The sequence below is a fragment of the Leopardus geoffroyi genome, chromosome B4 (assembly GCF_018350155.1).
Source record: "Leopardus geoffroyi isolate Oge1 chromosome B4, O.geoffroyi_Oge1_pat1.0, whole genome shotgun sequence".
Taxonomy (NCBI): domain Eukaryota; kingdom Metazoa; phylum Chordata; class Mammalia; order Carnivora; family Felidae; genus Leopardus; species Leopardus geoffroyi.
Genome location: NC_059341.1, coordinates 121,795,577 through 121,820,892, shown reverse-complemented (window position 1 = coordinate 121,820,892; position 25,316 = coordinate 121,795,577). Strand labels below are relative to the sequence as shown.

The 25,316-nt window shown below is 41.2% G+C and overlaps 1 protein-coding gene across 3 annotated transcripts in view; it reads right to left on the bottom strand.

Moving 5' to 3' along the window:
• Positions 1-25,316, bottom strand: part of ANO4 (anoctamin 4) — a 417,061-nt gene that overhangs the window by 374,270 nt on the left and 17,475 nt on the right. For all 3 annotated transcript variants that reach the window (XM_045462469.1, XM_045462468.1, XM_045462470.1), the window contains exon 3: positions 22,117-22,368. In XM_045462469.1, the coding sequence (XP_045318425.1) occupies positions 22,117-22,368 (252 nt within the window). The remainder of the gene's footprint in view (positions 1-22,116; positions 22,369-25,316) is intronic.

Below are 25,316 nucleotides of genomic sequence, written 5' to 3'. Positions count from 1 at the left end.
CGACATTTTTACTCACTTTAACTGATGTCTTTCTCAGGCAGCTTTCTCCTTGTAAATCCTAATAGCTAGAATGACCATATAATCAAGCAAGCAATACCATTAACTCACCTATAATCACCATGGCTGCTGGACTCACCTCTTGTCATCCTCAATAAGGGTGTGACCAATAGTATTAACTTTCACTTTATATATTACCAGCACTATTCCTTCCAGAACACATGCTTGATTGAACAATGCACTGAGGAAGCATATGAACAAAAATGGTCACCTGGTAATTAGCCCAGCTGTCCATGAGTATCAGGTGGCCTTCCATAGTTTAGAAGTAGTCTACAGCTAAACATATTAGGTCTCCTTAGAGGCCACTCTTACCCAAATATGGTCCCCGCCCTGTGTTTTCTCCTTGAGATGCTAACAGGTGGTCCTCAGTTTAGGAAAGAGGTAGTTACTAGGCCTTTTGTTTAGAACTCAGAAAGGAAGCTTGCCGTGTGACTAAAGAGTATGTATGCCTCTCATATGGTCAGGGTGAAACACCAATCCTGGCCCATGCTCAATAAATGTGGGGTAGACTGGTGAATGAATGGAAGAAGTGGGGTTATTATAAGTCATGGTAAAATTCAAGGCCAATTCACAGAAGCCCACATGACTAAAATAAAGCACTGAAACCCACGAACTGAGGATGAATCATGCTGGGTGCACCAGCAGTTGCTCCTGTACCAGGGCTGGAGGGGGCACAGGAGCCATCTGTTTAGAAAGGAAGAAAGACCAGAGAGGTCAGGAAACTCATTCAGAGTCACACAGCCAGGCTCCCAACTAGCACCCTGTATTAAGAGAGGAGCAGCAATTTGAGGGAAAACATGGTGCCATCAGGTAGGTATTAACGGTTAGACTTGGACAGGCAACTACTTCCCATCTCGGTTCCTGGTGTCCATGGCTGCAAAATAAGGAGAACAACTCCAAATGCTGATGGTTGACGTCAATGCGGTCAGTGTCATGAGTGCATGGAAGACACCTGACACAGAACCTGGTACACAATAGGTACCAAATAAATATTAGCAACTTATCTCCCACCTAAACATCACCAATGGCCTTCTTCAAAGCCCAAAGAAACTCTGCATTCCCTTGGGAACAAGATTTTGTGTCACGTAGGGACAGAGGCAATGGCAGAACAGTATAAAGAAATACATGGCAATGACAAACCCCAAATTCAGAATAGCAGTTGCTTCTGGGAGGAAAGGAATGGAACACGAGAGCTTCAAATGTACCAGCAATATTGAGGTCTTCAGATAAGTGGCATGTGTGTTTCATATTTTAATATTTTCTCATATCTGGAATATTTCATAATAAAGTATTTAAATAAAAGCAAGACAAAAATCCTTGAAGAAATGGCACATGGGACCACAAAGTCTTTATAAGGGGGCAGACAAGGGAACACTTTGGGAATATGGGGCAGTGTCCCACGAGAGAGGTTCTGAAGAACGGCAGGATGCTGGGGTGGTCTCTGGGCAAATGAGCTCAAGAAAAGCACATCACAACTTTGACCTCCATCACAGTTTCATCTGGCCCTCCTAAGAAATGTACAGAGAGACAGAAAACATTGTTTATATTTACATTTCCTTTCAAGCGTCAGGTATGAAATTTAAGTGCCTTTTGTCCAGGGACAAAAGAAAAAAAAACCCTAGCCACAGTGAAGTGGTCACATGTCCTCATCGAGTCAGCTCAGCCACACTGACCACAAACCTTAGGTAGGCTCTGCCCAGCCCCTCCTGGTAGCCCTAAAAGATGTGGGAAAGAGAAGAAGCAGGGGAGAAAAACAACTGAGCCAAGACAGAGGAATCCATTATGAACTCATTCTCTCCTCATTCTGGTCTCAGCCAAATTTTAAAAAGCTCTTAAATTAGTCTGTTCTTAATTTGACAAAGATATATGCATTTCACAAAGCAGGCAGTAGGTTCTCAATACATAGAATGAAAGCAGTACCCCCACTGCATACAGATGCCCACGTTTGGAGAGACTGAGGACTAGTAAGACCCAATGGAAAGAAGAGATCTGTTGTCCAAAGACTTAACATGCTCCAATGTCTCTGAGCAAAAACACCCTCTTTAAGAGGTGCCTAGGTGGCTCAATTGGTTAAGCATGCAACTTCAATTCAGGTCATGATATCACAGTACGTAGGTTCAAGCCCCACTTCGGGCTCAGTGCTGATAGCTCAGAGCCTGGAGCCTGCTTCAGATTCTGTTGTCTCTCTCTCTCTCTGCCCTTCACGGGCTCGTGCTCTGTCTCTCTCTCAAAAATAAGTGAACATTAAAGAAAATTTTTAAAAAACACCCTCTTTAAGTTTCCCCATCCTCAAGAGAGTATACTAATATATAATTATAGTAAGTTGAATAGTGCCCCCTAAAATATACGTTTACCTAGAACCTCAGAATGTGACCTTACTTGGAATAAAGGTCTTTGCAGATATGATGAAGGTAAGGATCTTGAGATGAACTCATCCTGGATTAGAATGGACCCTAAATCCAATGACAGCTGTCCTTATAAGAGATGGAGAAGGGGAAGACACACCCAGAGAAGGTCATTTGCAGCCAGAGACTGGAGTAATGCTGTCACAAACAAAGGGGAGTCACCAGAAGCTGGAAGAGGAAAGAAAAGTTCTTCCCTAGAGTTTCTGGACAGAGTCCAGTCCTACTGATATATTGATTTCAATTTTCCGCCCTCCAGAATTGTGAGAGAACAAATTTCTGTTATTTTATGCCATTAAGTTTGTGGCAATTTGTTGCAGCAATTCTAGGAAACTAATATATGCCTTATAGTGTCAATGTGAACATCAAAGAAGAGCATGCATGTGAAAGCATGTGGTGAACTACTTACAGTGATAGAAGTGGTAGCTGTCATGAGTCACAAAATTTAGAAGAGTAACTTATCTGTGAGGAAACAAATTCTTGACCTGCCCCTAAGGGCACATACCCTACAGCTCTCTCCAGATAGGACTGTTAGAATGCTGGCATCTGCCTCCTTGTCTTGCCGGCTCCAGACCCACTCGCTCCACTTGTATGGTGTGCCTTTGAGGAGGACTCAAGTGTCAGCTGGTAAAGAAGGGCCCATCTGCTCTCAGACACTGACCACATGGCAAGTATCCCACTCTGAGGTCACCATCTGCACTAACAACTCACCTCCAAGTACAGTTCAATGTCAACCTGCCTCTAATCCTGAATGAGCCAGGAACAAGGGCAGGTGACTCTGGGGCCAGGGTCTTTCCACAAACAGAGCAGTTCTGGGACAAAGAATTTCAGAGCAGATGAACTCCAGGCTGAAAAAGGAAGGGTCCAAGGCAAGGCCCTCAACCATCAATCTCAGATCCATAAAAGCCTCATCTAGGACATTCCCAGGTATAATGTGATCTGAGGACTCTTGGGTGTTTTATTATTTTCCTTTATACGAAAATCCACAGTCCTTGAGGGAGTGGAAAATAGATATGCACTGATTGAAGTACATGGACAGTGCAAAAGAGCAAAAAGAGTAAGATCCTAGATGGATAAAAACACACAGGGAAGGAAAAAGTGTGGCATAAACCATAAAGAAAAAGGAATGGAAGAGAAAGGTGAGATGGTCCTCTTTGATGAATTTAAGGTAATTTTCAACTTCACAATATGCTTGTATAAAAGCTGGTACTCTTCCCATTTCATAAATGAGAACAAAGAACAGGGGGCAGGTTAGCGATCTGTGTTCAGAGAATAGACATCTACTTATCAGGAATTAATGGAGTAGACTCGGTGGCCTTCAATGGCTTCTTTCAATTCTGAAATTCACCTTCCTCACATGCAAAGTTTGCAGGGACCCCATCCTCCATAAGGTCAAAGTTCTTGGCATACCACACTCAAGGCCCTCACAATCAGGCTTACCTTCATAGCTAAACCAGGGGAAGAAGAGTATAGGAGTAATCAGAGATGAGATTGAAAACAGACAGGCAGAGGCCCAATCATGAAGGGGTAAAGAGATTGAACTTTATTCTCTAGACAACTGGGAACCACAAAAGTTACAAATGGAGTGATATAACCAAAATCTGCACTTTAGAAAGATTAAGGCAACAGCTATGTGAAAATGGACTGGAGAGACTCCAAGGAAGACCAGAGACTAAATATGGTCCAGACAAAGGTAACAAGGTTTGGACCCAGGCAGGGAGAGTGGGGATGAGGAGGAGATAGACTCAGCAAGACTTACCACCTGAATGTGGGCAACAGGACAGAGTAAAGAACCTAGGATTAGTCTAGTTTTCTGTCTTAGACAACTGAGAGCATTCAACAAGATAGAAAATACAGAAAGGATGGATAAGAATTTGGGGCAAAAAGATGGTTTTGGTTAACCTGAGTTATGGTGCTGTGTGACATCTATATGGATGTGTCAAGAAAGAAGTCAGAAAGGGTCAGGTGAGAGATTTGAGCCTAAAATACAGACTTCAGGTGAAATAGGAATTGTGGCTACAGACCAGGAAGGGCAAATGGAGTAAAAAAGGAAGTAAAGGGCAGACTCTTGGTGTAGATCGTCTTTTAAGGGACATACAGAGGAGAAGGTCTAGTGATGGACAGAGAAGTAGAACAGAACTCATGGCTAACGAGCTTTAAGGAGGAGATCTCCCAAGAGTTGAAATATCCCACAGAGAGAGGAGGAAAGATAAGTATGGGAAAGTATCTACTGGGTTTAACAATTAGGTGGTCACTGACGACCTGAGAATATATCCCATGCAGGGGTAAGGAGAGATGACAGGTACAGAGTTAAGTAATAAGAGGTTAAAAAAGAAAGGGGAGGGAGGAGAAGGAGTTCTATTTTCTCTTGGATGAAGTTTGGCTGGGACACTGGGCAGTAGCTAGAGGGGATTCAAGTTTTGAGTTCGGTTTTGCTTATTTTGTTGGGTTTTTTAAATTTATTTTTGTTATAGATTGAGAATTGTGTTTTGTCTCTTTGTTTATAAGATGTATAATGAATGAATGTATATTCTCACTGTAAAGAAGGGGAACTAAGAAAGTAAAGTACCTGAAAAGGCCAAAGGGACAGAACCCAGTATTATAAAGAGCAGCCATGAAACAAAGAAGGGGTGTGAGGGAAGGAGGTGATGAGAGAGGAGTGTATTCCAATGAATCATAACCATTTATGGGGCGCCTGGGTGGCACAGTCGGTTAAGCGTCCGACTTCAGCCAGGTCACGATCTCGCGGTCCGTGAGTTCGAGCCCCGCATCAGGCTCTGGGCTGATGGCTCAGAGCCTGGAGCCTGTTTCCGATTCTGTGTCTCCCTCTCTCTCTGCCCCTCCCCCGTTCATGCTCTGTCTCTGTCCCAAAAATTAATAAACGTTGAAAAAAAAACAATTTATGTAATAATGGTCTCTTCTAGAAGCTTCAAAGGGGTCAGGGACCCTACATTTTCATTTTATTTGACACAATGGCAGGTGCATAGGGGGTGCTCAATAATTAGATGAATTAAGCACCCAACTAGAGTTATGGTCATGAAAATAGCAGTAATTAGGTGCCAGCGCTTTCTAAGAACTTCAAGTTGATTGACTTTTTGAATCCTTACAAAAACACAATGATGATGGTATTATCATCATCCCTACTTTATTTTTAAATATCCAGAGCAGGTAAGACCAAATTGAAAATTCAGATTTTTTTTGGCTACTATTCTGTTTTAGTCAAATGGTGAAAATATTTCTAAGTAGTACAACTGAATTTACACAGCGATTTTTTTCCCCTCAAGATGCAAGACAGACTTAAAAAAAAGAAATCAAATGTTGGGTGGAGTGAAAAGAGGTATCACCTAACTGCTCTCCTGCCCCCTGTTAAGTTTTGGGCCTCCCGGTCAATTCCTATTGCATCACTAAACCACATTGTAAAATAATTTTCTTGCACAAATTAAAGTGATACCTTCAGTTTCATCCTGAATCTTCAACTCAAAAGTATTAGCTACAATAGCCTTTACTATGTTGAAAATTCAAAGCTATGAGTACAAACCATAACATTTCTTGAAAAAAAACCATGAGGGGTGGTAAGGTCCTGAACAGTCTTGACAATGACTGTTTTTGGGTTTTTGGATTTGCAAAGACAACAAAAGCAAAAACAAGTGGGACTACATCAAATTAAAAGCTTCTGCACAAAGAAAGCCATCAACAAAATGAAAAGGCGATCTACAGAATACATGTAACAAATTCTTATGTCATACACCTTAAACTAATGCAATGTTATACATCAATTATATCCCAATAAAACTGGGAGAGAAAAGCTAGCAGTACAGATGGATAATGTAAAATACCCAAAATCACTTAGATGGAACTTTCAAATCTTTGTGGTTGCATTTTATTTAGTAAGGAAATGGCATCTAAGGCTTCATAAAATGGTAACAGTAGTACTAATGACACTTGAAACCCTGACTTGGGATTAAGGGGGAAAACTACCCTATTTCTTTTCATGCTTTGCCACTCAGACTCCTCTTAGCAAACTGCCATTCTAGGACCAAATGATCCTCTGATAAAAGAGTTATAGATTAAAATAATAAAAGATTTGTCCTCTGTCACACTTTCCCCAGAAAAGGGAAAATGGTTAAATGTTAAGGTTTCAAAAGACTTCTCTGCATAGGGAAGGGAGGTACATCAGCTGCAAAATCAGCAAATCTGAGAGCAGGCAAGAGCAAAGTGAGTGTTCAAACAGCCAAGAAAACAAATCATTGTGTTGAGCAGGTGCCAATAAACTGGGAAGAAATTTAAGGTTAGGTCTATTAATTGTAATTAGATGAAGATGATCAAGGACGCTTGTAATCCAAGTATTATGATTGTTATAAAGAAGTTTTAAATTAAGGATTAGGGATACAGCCTTAGCTTAAGGACAGAACTAAGACTTTAATAACCAAACCATTTAATTTGACAAATATTGATCGACAATTATGTATCACTTACTGTCCAAAGCATAGGGATTCAAATCAGACATTTTCCCCTCATGCATGGCTCAGGGTGAGGATATACACTCAACTAGAAGTCACCGTGGTTAACTGTCTGAATAGGGCGCTATGGGAAAACAGAGGAAGGAGCATGGGGTAGCCCTCACAGAGAAGTGGTATTTGATCCAGATTTTAAATTTTATCAGGGAGAAAAGAAGGAAGAACAGGGCATTCCAGGTAAGAGTTCAGCATAAAAAGGCGGGAAGACATTACAGTACACCAGCAGGGCTGGAACATAGGATCTTTGGAGGCAACTCAGCCAAGAAGATAGGCCAGGCAAGAGCATGAGAGTCTTAAACCCCACACTCTAAAATTCAGACTCAAATTATCAGTGGTCAGGGACCACCGATATTTTGCATTTTTTAAATTTATTATTACAATAAATTTATCATTAGAAACATTTAGTATATTCATAATTTTGTGCAACCATACTATCCAGTTCCAGAAAACTCTCAGCCCTCCAAAAGGAAACCCTATACACATTAAGGAACCACTCCTCATTTTCCCCTTCCCCGCACTCCCTGACAACCACTAATCATCTTTCTGTCCCTATAGATTTGCCTATTCTGAATATTTCACATAAATGGCATCATAAAATATATGGCCTCTTGTGTTCAGCTTCTTTTGTTTTTAGCACAAGGTTTTCAAGGCTCATCTATGTTGTAGCATATATCAGTACTTAATTATTTTTTATGGCTGAATGTTCCATTGTATGAGTATACCATATTTTGCTTATCCATCAGTAAATTGACATTTGGACTGTTTACACCTTTTGGCTATTGTGAATATTTTGCTGTGAGCATTGGTGTACAAGTTTTTGTTTGAACACCAGTTTTCAATTTTGGATATGTACCTAGGAGTGGAATTGCTGGGTTATACGATAATTCCATGTTCTACTTATTGTAGAAATACCAAATCCACTGATGGTTTTCAAGTCAAATAATGGAATGTTGGGATCAATGTTTTAGCCAATGATAACCAGTAGCTGGGGAAAGAGAACAGATTGAGAAGAGAGTCAAGGCCAGGAGGCCATCCAGGAGGCTACTGTCCCAGTCAAGAGAGAGCTTCAATCCATGGCAGGGAAAGTGACAAGAGTGAAGAGAAAAGGGTAGAATGAGCAAGAATTAATGAACAATATGGGAAAGAATGGAAGAAATTTTGTTCATAGTGCTATGTCAGATCATGGACCAAGTGTTGACAATTCACCTCCCTGAACTGATGCTGTGTTTCAAAGAGGAGTCCTGTCTTAGTGACTCCTACATCCCTGGTGCTTAACAGGGAACCTGGTCCATAAGTGATCCAAGAACAATATTGTGTCTGATTGAATAATGATGCCTGCATTATTATTCATGAAAGAACAACTGGCAGATCAAGACTGTAAATGAGGTTAAAGAGGACTTTTTATTCTTTGAGAAACAGGATGGAGAGTGATGAATTTTGTTGAAACAGGAAGTGGTTTAGACAGGTGTTTGTGGAAACATGAAGGTAAAGATGTCCAGTAGACAGCAAGAAATTCAGAATGAAGTCTCAGGAAAAACTGGAGACAAAAGACAGTATTTCGACATACACTATTGGCAGCTTTACTCGTTAGAATCTCTGAGATACCAAATTTCATAAATCGGCGCAAAATACCATAATACAATAGCATAAATATCTTCCTAGGAAGAACTGGGGAAAATGAGCAAAAACAGTGGTGTGCATTGTAGATGAATCTCAGTTATGCCCACAGCTAGGACTCAGCCCCAGGCACATTTCATGTTGGCAGAACATGCAATCTTCAAGCATCTACTTTCTTAAGGTGGCACTGGAAAGGAGGAGCTTCTACAAGGAAGTTTAGGTAAAAGGAGGACAAAATAACCAGGGTATGAGGAGGACAGCATGGTGTCTCTCTCAAATATTGCTAGCTCAGACCCACGGACTGAGATCTAAGACCTACTTGAGAAAAAAAGCCTCCTTTGAGTCAAGGAAACAATGTGTGCGAGATCAACTGTGATAAATGGTGTCATTGGCTCTAATTCTTTACCCTTCCCTAAGTCCACATCCTTTTGCTATGTAACTCTGCAGTGCCTCCCAATGACAGACATTCTGCCCCGTCCTTAACTGGGCTCAGCCATTTAGCATGGTTTGGTCAATGGGATATGAGCAAGTATGTTGCCAGCATAAGCTTGCCTGCAAAGCTTTCTCTTGCATGACTGCATTCCAGGGCTAACCTACTGGAGGATAAAATACTTGTGGAGCAGAACAGAATCATCCAGCTGATCCAGCTCAGGCCAGCCTGGATCAGCCAATAGCCCTTCAAGACACTGAATGAGGCCCACCCAGATCAACCGAGCCACCTAATCCCAGATGCACAAGTAAATGCTTAGCATCATATGCCACTGAAGTTTTACAGTTGCTTGATATACAGTATTATTGTGGTAATGGTCAACTGAAACAGGATTCTTTGCCACAGTTCTTTGTTGACTCAACACTGTTGGAAACTTCAGGGAACATAGAGCCCCTCTGAGGCATCCAGCTTTGAGACAGTCCCATTGCCACAGGCATCATACAGGATTGAAGGTACATTATTAACCAGTCTTCAGAAAGAAATAATTTCTTTGTACAATAGACCTCACACATACCCCAGAAAAAAATTTTCCTACGATCCCTATATTGTTTCAGAAGGATTCAAGATAATAATATTGTTCAATGTAGAAGTTGTAACTCATTAGTAGGCAATAACATCACTTTAATGGATATTGATGAGCACTTTTTGGGGGACGAATGGAATGAAAAACACCTGAGCTTATGACAAATAATAAGGCTAAGTATTTTCTGTAACATTTTTCACGGGAGATGGGGGGAGGGGGAGATCACAATACAAAAGTATTTCTCACTTTAGGTAAGAGTCAAAAAAAAAAAAAAAAACCACAAGTTCAAAGAAAGTAGCTAAATAGCATTTTACAACCCATCAAACTCTGCATCCAAGCACACCCCAGGAGAAGTGAGGAGCCAGGTAAGAGAAGAAAGAAAAGGGGCACCTGGGTGGCTCAGTTGGTTGAGTGTCAGACTTCAGCTCAGATCGTGATCTCACCCTTGGTGAGTTCAGCCACGCATCCGCTCTGCACTGACAGCTCAGAGCCTGGAGCCCACTTCAGATTCTGTCTCCCTCTCTCTGCCCTCCTGCTCACACACTCTGTTGTGTCTCTGTCAAATATAAATAAACATTTTTTTAATTTTTTTAAAAGAGAGAAGAGAAGGAATCAATGGGCCAGAGTAATTAAGAGCAGCTTTCACTCACGTTTTAGGATTTTAAACACTTTTGTCTACCGTACCTCATTTGAGTCTCATAAGAGCACCGTTGCACAGATGAAGTCAAGGCTCAAAGAGGTCAAGCCCTTCGTGGGAAGGTAGGTCATACGTGACAGCGTGGGAGAGAAGCCAGGTCTTTGGTCTCCATATTCCCGCTATAATCTCCACCAGTTCCAACGCATCCTGGAGATGGCGCTCAACCTGCTGCCACAGAGACTGCAGCCGTTTCCAAAATCTAAAGTAAACACCCTCTTGACAGACTTCCTAGTAAGGTTTCGGTTTTGTTTGTTTGGGGCCAGTAGGCGCAGCACCCGCTGCAGGAGCTGGGATCCAACTGCGCCGCCAGGTGGCCGGGCTCGCCCTCGGTGGCCCTGCAGGGTGCGCTGCGCTCGAGCGCCCGCCGCCGCCGCCGCCGCCGCCGCAGCCTCCCCCGCGGAGCCCTCGGCGCCGCCCACGCCACGCTTCCCCGCAGCCAGCCCGCCGCAGCCACCACCGAGTCCCCGAGCCCCCGATGTCGCCCACGCTGCCTGAACACGGGCTAGCGCTGCGCTGCACCCGGCCAGCACCGCCCGCGAGAAATCCCTAATTAGTGTTTTTTTTTTTTTTTCTTTCACTGAGCTAACCAAATGTTATTTGTGTGATTCTTTAATATCTGTTGCATCCACTAGCCTGCATCACTATCATTCCATAAAGAAAGGGACCCTATCTGGGTTCAGCACAGTATACCCAGCACCTGATGCAGTGCTTGGCACGTGGTAGGCACTCGATGAACAACTGTTGAATAAATGAATATGAATCATTGCTTCTGATGAGAAAAGAACAGCCAACTCTCCCAGTCTCCAATTACAACCTTAAGTCAGCTGAGTCATTTTCCCGAAAAAGACAAAAACCGTACAAAGTTTCCAAACATATACCCTCATAACAAGGTGAACTCATAACAAAGTGAATCTGAATCCAGGGGCTCAGAAAACCTGCCCAGATGCTCGACGTCTTTATCCACAGAACTGAGCCCTGACCCCTCTACCTGGGTCTTGGCTTTTAAAATGATTTACAAGTCTTGGGGCGCCTGGGTGGCGCAGTCGGTTAAGCGTCCGACTTCAGCCAGGTCACGATCTCGCGGTCCGTGAGTTCGAGCCCCCCGTCGGGCTCTGGGCTGATGGCTCAGAGCCTGGAGCCTGTTTCCGATTCTGTGTCTCCCTCTCTCTCTGCCCCTCCCCCGTTCATGCTCTGTCTCTCTCTGTCCCAAAAATAAAAATAAACGTTGAAAAAAAAATTTTTAAAAATAAAATGATTTACAAGTCTCCCTGTGTCCACAAACTTGCTGGATGAACTCTGATGAGCCATATCTCAAAACTCCTAACCGACTTCAACTCAGCACTCAAACAAGTAGCCAGTTATCCCCTCCCTTTCCCCACCAAGGTCTGAGGAGACTTACCCTTCCCGGGGCTTGAGAGTTCCAGAGTTCCTCCACCTCGCCTTCCCATTTATATCCTCTTCCAAACTTCATTTCAACTAGCCAACGTGGTGGATGCTAGCCTACGCCATGTCACTCTCCCAGCTGCTGCTAGTGTTAGCGCTTTATGGCTCTCAGCTGAGTCTCCCTCTGGGCCTTGCCCTCAAAGAGAATTTCTCCAGGTCATTCCCCACCTTCCCTGTAGCAGGTTACATTCAGGCCATGATGGGAGGCTCCAAAAACCCCATGGTGGGACAATTTTGAAGGGACATCCCAGCTCTGCATTTCCCTTTTGTGATGGCCTGAGGCTGTTGTACATCGTCACAGCCCAGATCCTCTCTCTGCCTAATCCTCCACCTTTCCATCACCACCCCCCTTCCCCCACCAACCACATACACACATACACATTGATCCCAAGGGCTCTCCCCAATAAACTTCTTACATATACATCTCTGGCTCAGAATCTATTTCCCAGGGAACCCAAATCAAGATAACTAAGCTCCCTCCCAAGTCAATACCATGGTTGTTGCGTTTTTTGTTTGATTTTTAGTATCTAATGTATATGAAAAAATTAGAACATTTATACCTCAGAGGTATAAATAATAATTTTCCCATCACAAGCAGACCTTCCACTTATAGCTGGTGGTAAGGCAAATGTTTTTGCAGAGTGCTCTTTTGGGAACTCAGAAGCATGTTTTCATCAAAACAATACTACCAACGATCTTTAAGATCACTTTCCTCCATAGTATCCGCCCGCTGGTAACCATACATTCTTTGGTATAATATTGTTATCTGCATCTCACACTACATTCCAAGCTCCACAACCACCATACAGGAACTTGTTAGAAATGCAGAATCTCATGCCACACACACCCCTCCTAAATGAGGATCTGCAGTTTAACAAGATCTCTAGGTGATTTTTATTCACATTAAAGTTTAAAAACCACTGGTCTAAACCATAAAGCTTCATCATATTTTGACCTTATGGAAATACTTGGGATCACCACTCACTCACATACCACATCCATTAATCACAAGTCCCACTGAAGCTATCTCTAAAATGTCCATCACACCCACTCCTTTTGAATTATATTTCTCAATTTCAGTCAAGCCCTCTTATCTCTTGAGGACCACACTTTGAGTAGCAAGAGTTTAGATAACTAGATGAATGGATGACTTTATTCAAGTATCTGAATGCCTTTGATTCTAAAATAGATCATTCTTTATAAATCAGATTTAATACAGCTTTAAATCAAGCTTTTCAATTTCTTGTATCAGAAATCCTCCAGTAACTTCAGAGCTGCATCATTTAATTGACTTTGTCCTCATGTGCCATTAATCATTCCCTGATTCACTGGTGTCTTCAATCTTCTAAAGCTAAATAACCACCACACGCAGAGAAGGAATTAACAGGATTGTGCTAGAATCACAAATTAAATGATGGATATGGCCTTGAATTCTGAAAAGAACAATATAGCCAAATTTAAGAGAACGAAGGGAAATTAGGAAACTTGAAGGAAGTTCAGAGATTTATTTATCTTAGCCAATTCTCTTGTCAAATGAACATTTCCGATGATCCTCTTTGTTCTAAAGTGCAGGTGGTCCCCAAATGATGTCAGTTTTTCTCGGAGAAGTGGCATATACGTGGTGGTTAAGGTTCTGGACCTGATCACAAATGTCAATTAGCTCATGGAATGCCAAAAACAAACAAACAAAAAACAAACAAACAAACAAAAACCCTGGAAATACCAGAGTAATAGCCCAAGAGAACCCAACTACCACATGCAAGAGTATCTCTGTGGATAATGCATTCTGTACTCAACCTTGAATATGAAGGATACAGCTACTCCCAGCTGCCCTGGAATCTGTACACTGCCCACTGCCTAAAACACTGGTCCCTCACCTAAACAACCTCTACTCAAATGGCTGCTCTTTTTCTGTGACATCCTCTATCCAGCCAGTATTCACATCACCTTCCAAAAAGCCAGAACAAGTGATTTTACTTGTTATAACTACCCAACTTAAGTAGGTTAACCATCAGACCCACATTTCATATAAACCTTACCAGGCAATTTTTTCCATAGCTTAAGATTAAAGTTAAAACACTTCTTCAGGGACATTTTAACAAAAGGAAAGACTGTTAAGGCAGAGAGAGAAGCAGGTGGATTCCCATTCCACTAAAAAAGATTCATATGGTGGGGTGCCTGGTGGCTCAGTCAGTCAGATGAGCATCCGTTTCTTGATTTCAGCTCAAATCATCATTCCAGAGTCATGGAATTGAGCCCCACATCTGTGCTGGGCTCTGTGCTGGGCCTGGAGCCTGCTTAAGATTCTGTCTCTCTCCCTCTGCTACTCTCCCCCACTTGCATGCTCTCTCGCTCTCTCTAAAATAAAAAAGAAATCATATAAGAAATTCAATTAAAGCCAGAGATGGCAGAAAAAGGGAGAAAAAAGAAACAATGAACAAATGCAATGACTAGAAAGCAGCTATAAACATGGTAGATATTAATCCAACTATATCAATAATCATTTTAAATGTGAATGGTCTAATATATCACTTAAAAGACAGATTGTCAGAATAGATAAAAACATAAGACCCAACTCTATGTTGTGCACGAGAAATCCTCTTTCTTTCCTTCTTTTGTTCTTTCCTTTCTTTTGACCTCCTTCACCTTTTCAAAATATAATAGCTTAGAAACTGGTGTCTAATCTATATTGTCCTGTTTTTTGTAGATGTCCTCCCATTACTCTGTACCATGAATTAAGCTGGGCTAACACTCAAGCAGACATTTTGGCTTTAGACTGACTGGGCACACAGTATGCAAGCAGGGGCAGGCCAGTGAGCATTTCTGGGCATCTCTAAAAGGGAGACCACTGATGTCCCAGCTGGGTCAGATTACTCTCATGGTCATACCAGTAGTTCAAGTTGCAGGGTCACTTTTTGTGGCACCTTACCTCTGAAATTTAGAACTCCCCTGTTTCCTTCAGCACCAATTCTGAATGTATCTGGTCACAATTTGTTGAAAGAAATTAAATTCATGCTATTAAATAGAGAGCTCTTCTAAAGTACTCTATATCTTCAGGCAAATCCTTGGCATCACCATAGTTTGTCATATCTCAAGTGTTCAGAGCTCACACATACAGAAGCACTGGTAAGCCCCACGAGGTCACTGGGAAAGGTAAGAGAACACCTTCCATCCTATAGCAAGACATAGTGCTGTGCTTAGATTATAGGTACACAGGTAAAAGCAAGACTCTTGGGAAATGATCACCAATCTGAAACAGAAAATAGTCATTTCACATCTTCCTTTCCTTTCACAAATGAGGAACATATTTAAAATCCATAAGGAGTGTTTGGAATTCATTAAGAATCTCTTTCTAAGACCCAACTCTACCAGGAGACCACTAGGGGGAAAGTGGCATAACATAAGAGGGGAAGAAGGAGGCCACAACACACAAGGAATGAGTTCTTGCTTATCCCTGTGTGTGAAGGGAGATTACCAATGGTCTTGGACAAAAATGGAAAAGTTCTGATTTATGACATAATCTCAGAGGACTGCAAACTGGGAGCCAGTAGGCAAGTACAAAGGTGTCACCTTAAACTTGGAGGTAAATCTCCCTCTTTGGAAGGAAATCCCCTCCATGCTTCTGACTAGGATACAGTTCGCAAAAAGCTCTTGTTAAATATAAGCTAAAAGTCATTATAACCTACAAACACATTCTCAGCAATTAGGTTATCAGAATACTCCTACTAAGCAGAACTCCAGAGAACAGGACCAGATTAATTGGTGTAAATCAGTGGTTCTTAACTGGGGGCAATTTTGCACCCTCTATCCGGGGACATTTGGCAATGTTTGGAGATATTTTTGGTTGTCACAACTAGCAGCCATTTGAGTAGAGGCCAGCGATGCTGCTAAACATCTACAGTGCACAGGACAGCCCCACAGCAAAGAATTACTCAACTCTAAAATGTCGATAATGCCAAGGGTGAAAAACTGATATAAAGGAACAAAAAGAGAAAAGGTCTAGGTTTGGCATGAGATAAGATTTAGGAATAGTTAAAAGACACAAAGAAATATGGAAAAGGGAAAGTCAAAAATGCCAAAGGCATACTTTATCAAGGATAGGCCCAGATAGAGCAGAGAGAACAGAGCCCTGGAAATGCCACAAAGGCAGGGCCCACTGCTAGGACAAGGTGTAACACACAGGAAGAGAAACTCCAAGGGAGAAAGTAGCATTAAGAATTAGTGGTGAACATGAAACAATGAGTTCGGGACCATGTCACATGCACTGCAGGATGCTTAGCAGCATTCCTGGCCTCTACCCACTGGATGTCTGTCATACCTCCTGCCCACTTGTGTCAACCAAAAATATCTCCTGAAATTGCCAAATGTCCACCATGAGGTAAAATCATTTTTGGTTAAAAACTATTCAAGAGGTTCTAGAGGTATCTTTTGGAATTAAAAAAATACAAATATATATATATATATATATATATATATATACACATATATATATATATACACATATATATGTATATACATATACACATATATACATATATATGTATGTATATATGTATATATGCATTTTCCCCTTATTTCTTTCATCTTAGTCCTTTCTTCTAGGTTCAGTTTCCTTCTTTTCCAAAATAGACTTTTCAGTCATTATTTCAGTAGGTGTGCACTGGGTACACTTTCCTAATCTTTTCCCAAAAATGTTCTTATGCTGACCTCCTTCTTCAATAATCACTTAACTGGACTTAGAATTCTGAAGTGACTGTTATTTTCTTCAGCACTTTTAAGATACCAATCCACTGTCTTCTGGCCTTTATCATTATTATTGGAAAGTTTATCCTCAGTTTATTTCTCATTTGCAGGAAATCTGTTTTTTCCCCTTAGAATTCTAATATTTTTCTCTTTGTGTTTTGCTGACTCACCATGATATGTTTATAATATGTGGATTTAGTTTTACTTATTCTGCTTGGCACTCATTGTGTTTCTTGAATCAAAAGATTTGTGTCTCTCATCAATTCTGGAAAATTCTCATTTTCTTTTTTTTTAACATTCTATCTCTCTCCATTCTTTCTATTCTCTTAATCCAAAACAGGATTTCTATTAATTTTATATTGGACTTTCTCATTCTGTCTTCTATATTTCAACCTCCCCTTTCTTGTTTTTCCTACCTCCTATCTCTTTATCCTGCACTTGGGGGTAATTGCTTCGGCTCTATCTTCTAGGCCTAATTCTCTCTTCAACTGTCTAATCTGCAGTTGAAATGGTCATAGAAAATATACTAACTACATTTCAGGTTCTACACTGACCAAACAAACACATAATGAAGACACTAATTCTCAATTCAAGAACTTTACATATAGTTGGCCAGCCATACATGAAAAGAAAACTATTTTGCAGTCTAACAAGAGCAGAATTCAAGATGTCAATAGGAATTGCCAATGGAAATGGAAAGAATAATTAAATATGCTGAGGGGAAAAGGAAAAGAACTCACAGAGGAAGTCACCTCTTAGGTAGGTTTGAAGAAAAAAATTTCTAGGAGAGTGTAAGGAAGGGTATCCACTCAGATGGCACAGCATGTGCAAAATCAGGATCTTAATGGAACAGTAAAGAATTATGTATAACTACTGTGTGGATACATCTGAAGACAGTGGTGAGATGTTAGGGGGTCAGTTAAAGCCAGTTAGGAAGGCCCTCAAGTACCATATATGAAGCGTTTAGACTTTATTCTGTTGCCAATGGGGAGGCAACAGAGGTTTTCATGGGTGGCAGGGGAGGGTAGTAATAGAGGGAGGGAGGAAGACAGGAAGACTGAGAGAGAGACAAAGAGATAAATTTGGAAAAGTGAACCTTGTGGACATGGAAGAATTAAGATGTAGGGAGGCTGGTATAAGACTGCTGTACTAGTCTAGGTAGAGATGAGGAGAGTTTGAGCTGAGATAGTATTAATAGGGATGATGAGGATGTTCTAGATTAGAGATATATCTAAGGTAAACATAATGAAGGTGTTAGCCAGCTGGCTGTGGAGGCCGATAGCCAGCACAGTGTTGAGCATGAGGACACCGACTTTTTGGCTTGGGAGTCTGGACAGACTGTGACACCATTAAACAGAGTAAGAAATTCAATTCAGAGAGCTATCAGAAGAAAGTTCCTTTTGTAGCGTGTAGTTTTTAGGTGTCTGGGATATATCCAGGCTGAAAGTTCTCGAAGGCAGTTGTAAATACATCTTTAAAGCCTGGCAGGGAAATCAGATATGGCAATGGCACTTTGGAGTCATGAGCACGCAGCTAGGATATGAATACAATGGGAGAAAGTGACTGAGAGTCAGCTGATGCCAGGGAATGACCAAAAATGTAAGTCATGTGCTGGTGGTAAAGAAAATTGTAAAGCTTGATCATCAAAAACGGGTATCAAACCTACACTGAATATCTGAGACAGAACCAGTTTCCAGACTTTCTTCCTATGGTTCTCCCCAGTTGATCTTCTTTTAATTGAGGAAATAATTTAATAACATCTTTTGTACTCAAAGTATTTTTACTAATATATTTTAATGTTACATTTTTTGGAATAGCATATTTTAATACTCTATTATTTGTACCTCAATAGTATATTAATAAAATAATTCAATAACAAAAATGTGTATGTGATCACCTAATGTGAAATTTTCTATCTTAGCACTTACTACACTGAATTAAAATACTTGATTTACTTATATACTTCGTCCTGTAGACTTTGAGCTCCCTAGGAGTGATGCCCTATTCAGTTTTCTACTCCGAGGACCTATCATAGTACACAGAACAGAGTGGGATCAGAGGGATGTATGGATAGAAGGATGAATGGTTAAAGCCAGCCAGACAATAGAGACTGTTTTTCCAACTGAACCTGCTACAATTTATTTACTGAGTAAAACATCCTGTACCATGAGGAAGGAGTGCCATGTCCAGAGCCACCATGCAGAGTTTCTCAGGTTGTTCACTGTGCAAGGTGGCAGGTAGGGTTAAGTGTAGTCAAATCAAGAGAACCTAATGTGCAAGTTAGCCATGCAAATGAAGGGAAAGGATGATAGCATAGTGTGGTGGCAAGAGTAAGAACAGCTCAATAAAATGAGAATTCTGGGTTTTTTTTAGTTGTTTCTAGAACTGTAGAGTGGTGAGGTTTATAAATGGAAACGTTATTTTTAAATATGTTTGGTGAAGGGGCGCCTGGCTGGCTCAGTTGGCTAAGCATCTGACTTCAGGTTAGGTCATGATCTCATGGTTCATGGGTTCAAGCCTTGCACTAGCAGTGTGGAGCCAGCTTGGGATTCTCTCTCTGTCTCTCTCTGCTCCTCCCCCACTCGCACTTTGTCTCTCAAAATAAATAAACTTTAAAAAGAGAATAGTTTTTTTTTTTAATTATAAATAAAGAAGTCTGGTGAAATTCTTAAACATAAGCCAACAACAATCAATAAACAAGTATAGAGTGATTTTGTGACTAAAATTTGTGAGCTCCTCCACATCAGACCTGCCGTTTGCACAGAAGAAAGATATCTTACAAGTGTGAAGAGAGGTCTGGCAAAATGTGGAATCTTCAGGAAATTCTGGTATAGCTGAACTGTTTACCTCACCCCAGAGATCTCTTCAAACTAGTAAGAGAAGCAAAAACTAAAATATAGATAAGTAATAATATCAACCTTATTTTTGAAAAAAAACAGGAAGAAAGGAGAAAGGAAACTGGGTGCTTTCACACTGAAAATACACATTAAAATCAATACATTTCTGTAAAAAAGCAAATAAATATAATAATTAACCCACATATAATCATAACTAAGACTTACAGGAGGTCCCAGCATCTACAATTTTCTATAATAAAATACTACATGCTTGTTTAATATATCTTTAAATGCTCAGGCTAACTTTATAAGTATACAAATAAAAATAATAAACAGTTGCTTGGAAAAACTCAGTATTTTATTGCTAATGGAAAGTTCCCAGGAATGAAGAAAACTATGCGCTTTTAATTTGTTTTTGAAAATCTGCAAGGTAAAAATAGAAACCTCTTCTAGAAATTGGATTGCTTCTGAGTATGGTGCTCTGTGGAAAGAAAAAAGTCAACTCACAGAGAAACGTGATAAAATGTTAATGTGGCAGCTGCCATTTCACACTCCTCTTTGCCAAGAAATGCCAGAAGCCTGCAGCTACCCTGGCCAAAGGCAACAACACTTCATTTCTTAACTTCAGATTTTATTAAATTTTAAAAGCAAGCAGAGTCAGTTTTCATTCATGATAATATCAAAACCCTAGAGATTTCAAAGTTCAGCCCAGATCATGATTTTTCTACTCTCAAATTGACCCTCAATCAGGACAACTGGAAAGATAGTTTGCTTTGCCATGGCAGAGCTAATGGAATGCAAATATTATTCAATGCTCTGTAATACCATCAATCCACTTAACCAAAGACACTTTGGAGGGTGTCCCCCAAAGTATATATAGGAACCTCAGAAACCAAAATCTCAGAAGAGAGCAGCCTGCCCAGCGCAGACGGCTGAAGCCCACTTTGTGCCATGGACACGGCATCCCCTGGAGAGGCCCAGGAATCCTCATTTTTAAGAAGTTCAATGGTGATCCTTCACATTTAGTGAAGTCTGCATTTACTGCTTTTAGAGATTGCTTTTGATAATCTGGAACTTCTGCAACATCAGCATCTCACCTCTAGGTGGCAGCATCTGTGAATTGTTCAGTGTCCTTGTGACTGTTAAGGTTCAAAAGACTTATTCCCAGAACAGGAATTACACACTGGATTTGTCCAACTAAACCATTACTTCTAAGTGCTATATCTATAGAAGAAAAATGTAGCATGATAGATTTTTCATGATTTAAACTTCCAACTTAGACTTTAGAAATAAAAACAACTGGTTATCCTTGCATAAAATTTTCTGTAACTCATTTCAAGTGATAAATTTTAAGGCAATATGTTGTGAGCATTTTTCCTGCCTTTATTGTTTAAGTCATGACTCCCAAAGATCACGTAGATGAGCAACTGGCAAACATTTTCTGCAAAGGGCCAGACAGTAAATACTTTAGGCTTTGCAGGCCATACAGTCTCTGTCACAATTACATCACTTCTGCCGTTGTCACACGAAAGCAGCCAGAGACAATACATAAACAAATGAGTACAGCTATGTCCCAATAAAACTTTATATATGAACAATGAAATTTGAATTTCATGTAACTTTCACATGTCTCAAAATACTACTATTCTTTTAATTTTTTTTCCAACACACACACACACAACAACCACCAAATTCATATGTTGAGATCCTAATACCTGATGTGATGGTATTAGGAGATAGGGTCTTTGGGAGATGCTTAAGTCATGAGGGTGGAGCCCTCAGGAATGGATTTAGTGTTCTTATAAAAGAGACCCCACAGAGATCCTCCACCCCTTCCACCATATGAGAAAACTATAAGAAGTCTGAGACCCGACGAAGGGCCCACATCTGACCATGCTGGCACCCTGGTCTCAAACCTCCAGCCTCCACAACTGTGAGAAATAAATTTCTCTTGTTTATAGGGGCACCTGGGTAGCTCAGTCAGTTATGTGTCTGACTCTTGATTTCAGCTCAGGTCATGATCTCATGGTTATAAGATTGAGTCCTGTGTCTGAGTGTGGAGCCTGCTTGGGAATCTCTCTCTCTCTCTCTCTCTCTCTCTCTCTCACTCTCTCTCCCTCTGCCCCTCTGCCCCACTCACATGCTCACTCTCTCTCAAAATAAAAATAAAATAAAATAAAATAAAATAAAATAATTTCTGTCGTTTATAAACTACCTGGTCTGAGGTATTGTTATAACAGCTATCACTAAGTTAGACTTAATGACTGAACAATGACACCAATAATCTTTAAAAAGTAAACACTATTCCCAGTTCTTGAGCTGTACAGGTGGCATCTCAGATGTGGCCTATTGGTAGTGGTTTGCAGACCCCCGACATAGACCAATTTGGTGAAGCCACACGAATTGGTAGTAACTAAGGTGTTCAAAAATGACTTATTGATAACTCTTCTGAATACATTAATCCAAGAAAGATGCCTTGTCACTAAGCAGAGGATTCAAGAAATTAAACAAATATTCATAAGACAAAACTTGGAATTCTGATTCAGAGTTGATTTCCAGATGACATTTTACCAAACAGAACTAACACATAGAGCAAATATTTCTAAATACGTCTAACCTTCCTTCTGGCACAGCGACGCTATGAAAGGCCAGTGAACGTGGGGGAATTGTTGGAATCTACAGCATCACACAAGCAGAAATGCAGATGTAATTTGTTCAACAGGCAAATGTGTGAAGGAACCTTTAAATACACTGAGTCCTGAATCTCCAACAGGGAGCCAACACTGTTACCTGTCGTGTCTTGACTCAGGGTTTCCTGGCTGCTGCTGCTGTAAGAAGGCACTGGAGTGATGGACAGTGAGGCTGGGCAAGACAAAGGTGTAGGCAGCTCAGTCTTGCGGGTGAGGGATCGGTGATACACAGGGATGCCCGCATCTTTGGAGATGAAGAGAGGCAGATCTGATGGGAGGGTGGGTCTGCCTTGTGCGTATGGATTTTTCCAGTGGGTGAGCCCAATTGCAACAGGCCCAGCAACATCATAACCTGGCAAGACACATACCTTCGGTTAGAAACAGCAAGCAAAGCCTCATACCATATTTGTTTTTGTATTCCCCAAAAGTCTTAGCTGTGAGTCAAATTGAATACCACTTGAAATAAAGATGCATGTTACTAATAAACAGGGAGGAATCATTACACTTACCAGATCATTCACTGCTCAACATACGTTTAGTAAGCACATGCTATGTGCGGTTGTCCAGCCTTTGCCCTTAAGGAGCTAAGAATCCAATAAAGGAGAGAAGTCGTGTGTTCATAAAGAAAAATAACTGAAAGCCTACTATGTGCTAGATACAGTACTTTGCATAAGTGATTCTATCCTCACAGCAACAGTACTAGGAGACTGTTACTATTTCACTTTCACAGATGAGGAAACTGGATCTCACCTTGCCCTAGGTCAAGTAGCCAGAAAATGCCAGACGCAGAATTTAAGCCCAGACCTGTCTGACTCCAAAATCTATGTTCTTTCCCCCAAACCACAACTAACTACAGTACAAAGTAAGATGAAAGAAATAGTTTAAAGCAGGACAGAAATGTCACCGCAGTCTCACGGGAGAAAGCTCCTCTGAGTGGAGAGACTAGGTCACGGAGAAGGTGGTATGAACTTGGCCTTATAGGCAATGGTGGCAACCTAGTGGCCAGAGGAAATAGAGGGACAGATCTGTTCTGCAGATATGTTTTATTTAACCACACTTTTCTTAATTTGAAGCGAAACTCAAATTAAAAGTGACAACAATAAAAGGCTAGAGAGTTCTCAAGAGAAATCCAGCTTTCTGGCTTATCTTGAAAAATTCTCTTGATCTTCTCCTTAAGAGAAGACCACATCCCCACATGGCAAATGTCAGCTAGAGCAGCTGTCCTCTTCAGCCGGAGTAGGGGGATTCCCATCTGCCACAGTCCCCACCACTCCCTAATACCTTACCCCCAGGCTGCTTCATTCATTTGTCTTACACACCTGACTTCTGCAGGACTTTACATTTGCAACATAGATACAGAATTTAGGAATATAAGTATAATCCAGAAAAAAAAAAAACTAGAAAGGTAGGTTGATACAGGACAGTGTGGGTCTTAAATGCCAATGTAAGAAAACTAAATATTTTGGCAAGCAAAACATCCCTGAGAGTTTGTGAAGTGAGCATTTCCATAATCAAACTAATGGCAGAGAAAGCAGCCAGAATCTGTCCCTTCTTGCTCCAGTGGTTATCTCTTCGAGGAGGCCTCCTCTGTCATCTCCAAGCTTTCTTAACCATTTGTGAAGGAAGGCTCACTAAAGAGTATTGGTGTCTGGGGACTGAGGTGTTGGAAGAGAAAGTCCAAATTGGGGACGGCAGGTGGAGGAATCAAGAAAGCCCAAAAGAGGTAACGTGAAGGACACCTGTGTAGATTCCGAAGCCTGGATGAGGGTGCCTGGGGCAGCCTGCCCACACTGTGCTGGAGACCACCTAAACACAGGCATATGTCAAACAGTCCCTGCCTACATTTAATGAAAACTGTTTTCTTCTTTCTATGTGTGGCTCCCTCATGAACTGAGCTTCCCTCAAGGTTAGAGGGTGTCTTAGTCATCTTTGAAACTCCTCCCAACATCTACTTCACTCTTTCCCTCCTTCATCTCCCATCAGTACCTAGCACAAGGCGAGGCTCAGAGCTGGCACTCAGTAGATACCCACTGTTCACTGAGTTCCTAGATGTCAACAGCAAGAAGAAGATGCAAAAAGCTGAGAGGCAGAGGCTAGGGGAGCATTATTAAGGGGCCACATTGAAGTGTTGGCTGCAAGAAAGGAAAACAAGTCCAGAGAAATACATGACATTGACAAAAGAAAGGGGTTTGGGGCCACCAGGGAGCTCTGTCTCTCACTCACAAGATGTCAGAGAAGACTCACTGCAAATAGAATGGTGCATTTCCTCAGCCTAACTGTGGCAATCAGGAAGACCAGCCTTGCAAGGGATCAGGAAGATTGAGCGTGTTTTTAGAAATGAGGAGTTTGAGCCTTAGTGGAAATATCTATATGGAGATGTCTGGCAGGTAGCTGGGAAAAAAATGAACATAAGGATCAGGGGAAATGGGACCAGACTCATCAACATGGTAGTTACCCACGTAGAAGTCATGGGTGACACCTAAGAATAAACGACCGGCTTCACTGTCATAAAATAATAAATCTGCTAAAAATTACAATACTGTCTAATACTTAGTGGCATTGTGCTAAGGGATCTACCAGCACCACCTCATTTAAACCTCACAATAACCATGTCAGGCAGATGCTAATATTCCCATTTGACAGATAAGAAAACTGAGGCCAAAGGACATTATTACTTCCCCAAGGTCTGAGCTATTGCTCCACAGAAGTTAACAGTCAAGATTCAAGCCCAGGCTCACTGAAGATAAGTAAGACTCACGACCACTAAGCCGTCCCGTCTGGCTAATAGAGCAGGTAGCAAGAGGGATTCTGGGCCTGAAATGGGGCCCATTCCCCTAGAAATCACTCTTAGGTGATTTATTCTTCTCTGAACAATGTTTCACAGACAAATCCTAATGGACCAGAATACTCAAGGAAAGGGAAATGGTGACAAACCTGAGAACTCGCCTACTGGATTGTTTAGACTCTTCTTGATAAGTCACCTTCCTAAAAGGTGAGTTCCACTACATGGAATGTTGTGATGAAGGTGAGCATCTCTCTTGAGTGAGGGCTCTTGGAACTGCAATGGAGCCAGAGTCGCATAAGACTAAACTGAATGCTGGTGATCCCAGAACTGCCCTGACCATGTTTGTTGACTAAACCTCTAATGCAAATTTGTTTATTGTGTGACCAGTACTCTCCCACAGCTCCTACTACTGGGCCATAGAATGCAATTCCAGAAGTCTCCATTTAACTTGATGTTCCATTATGTTTTTATTAAAGACTAGAAGACGTATTACCTTCTATTTACACCAGAGAATC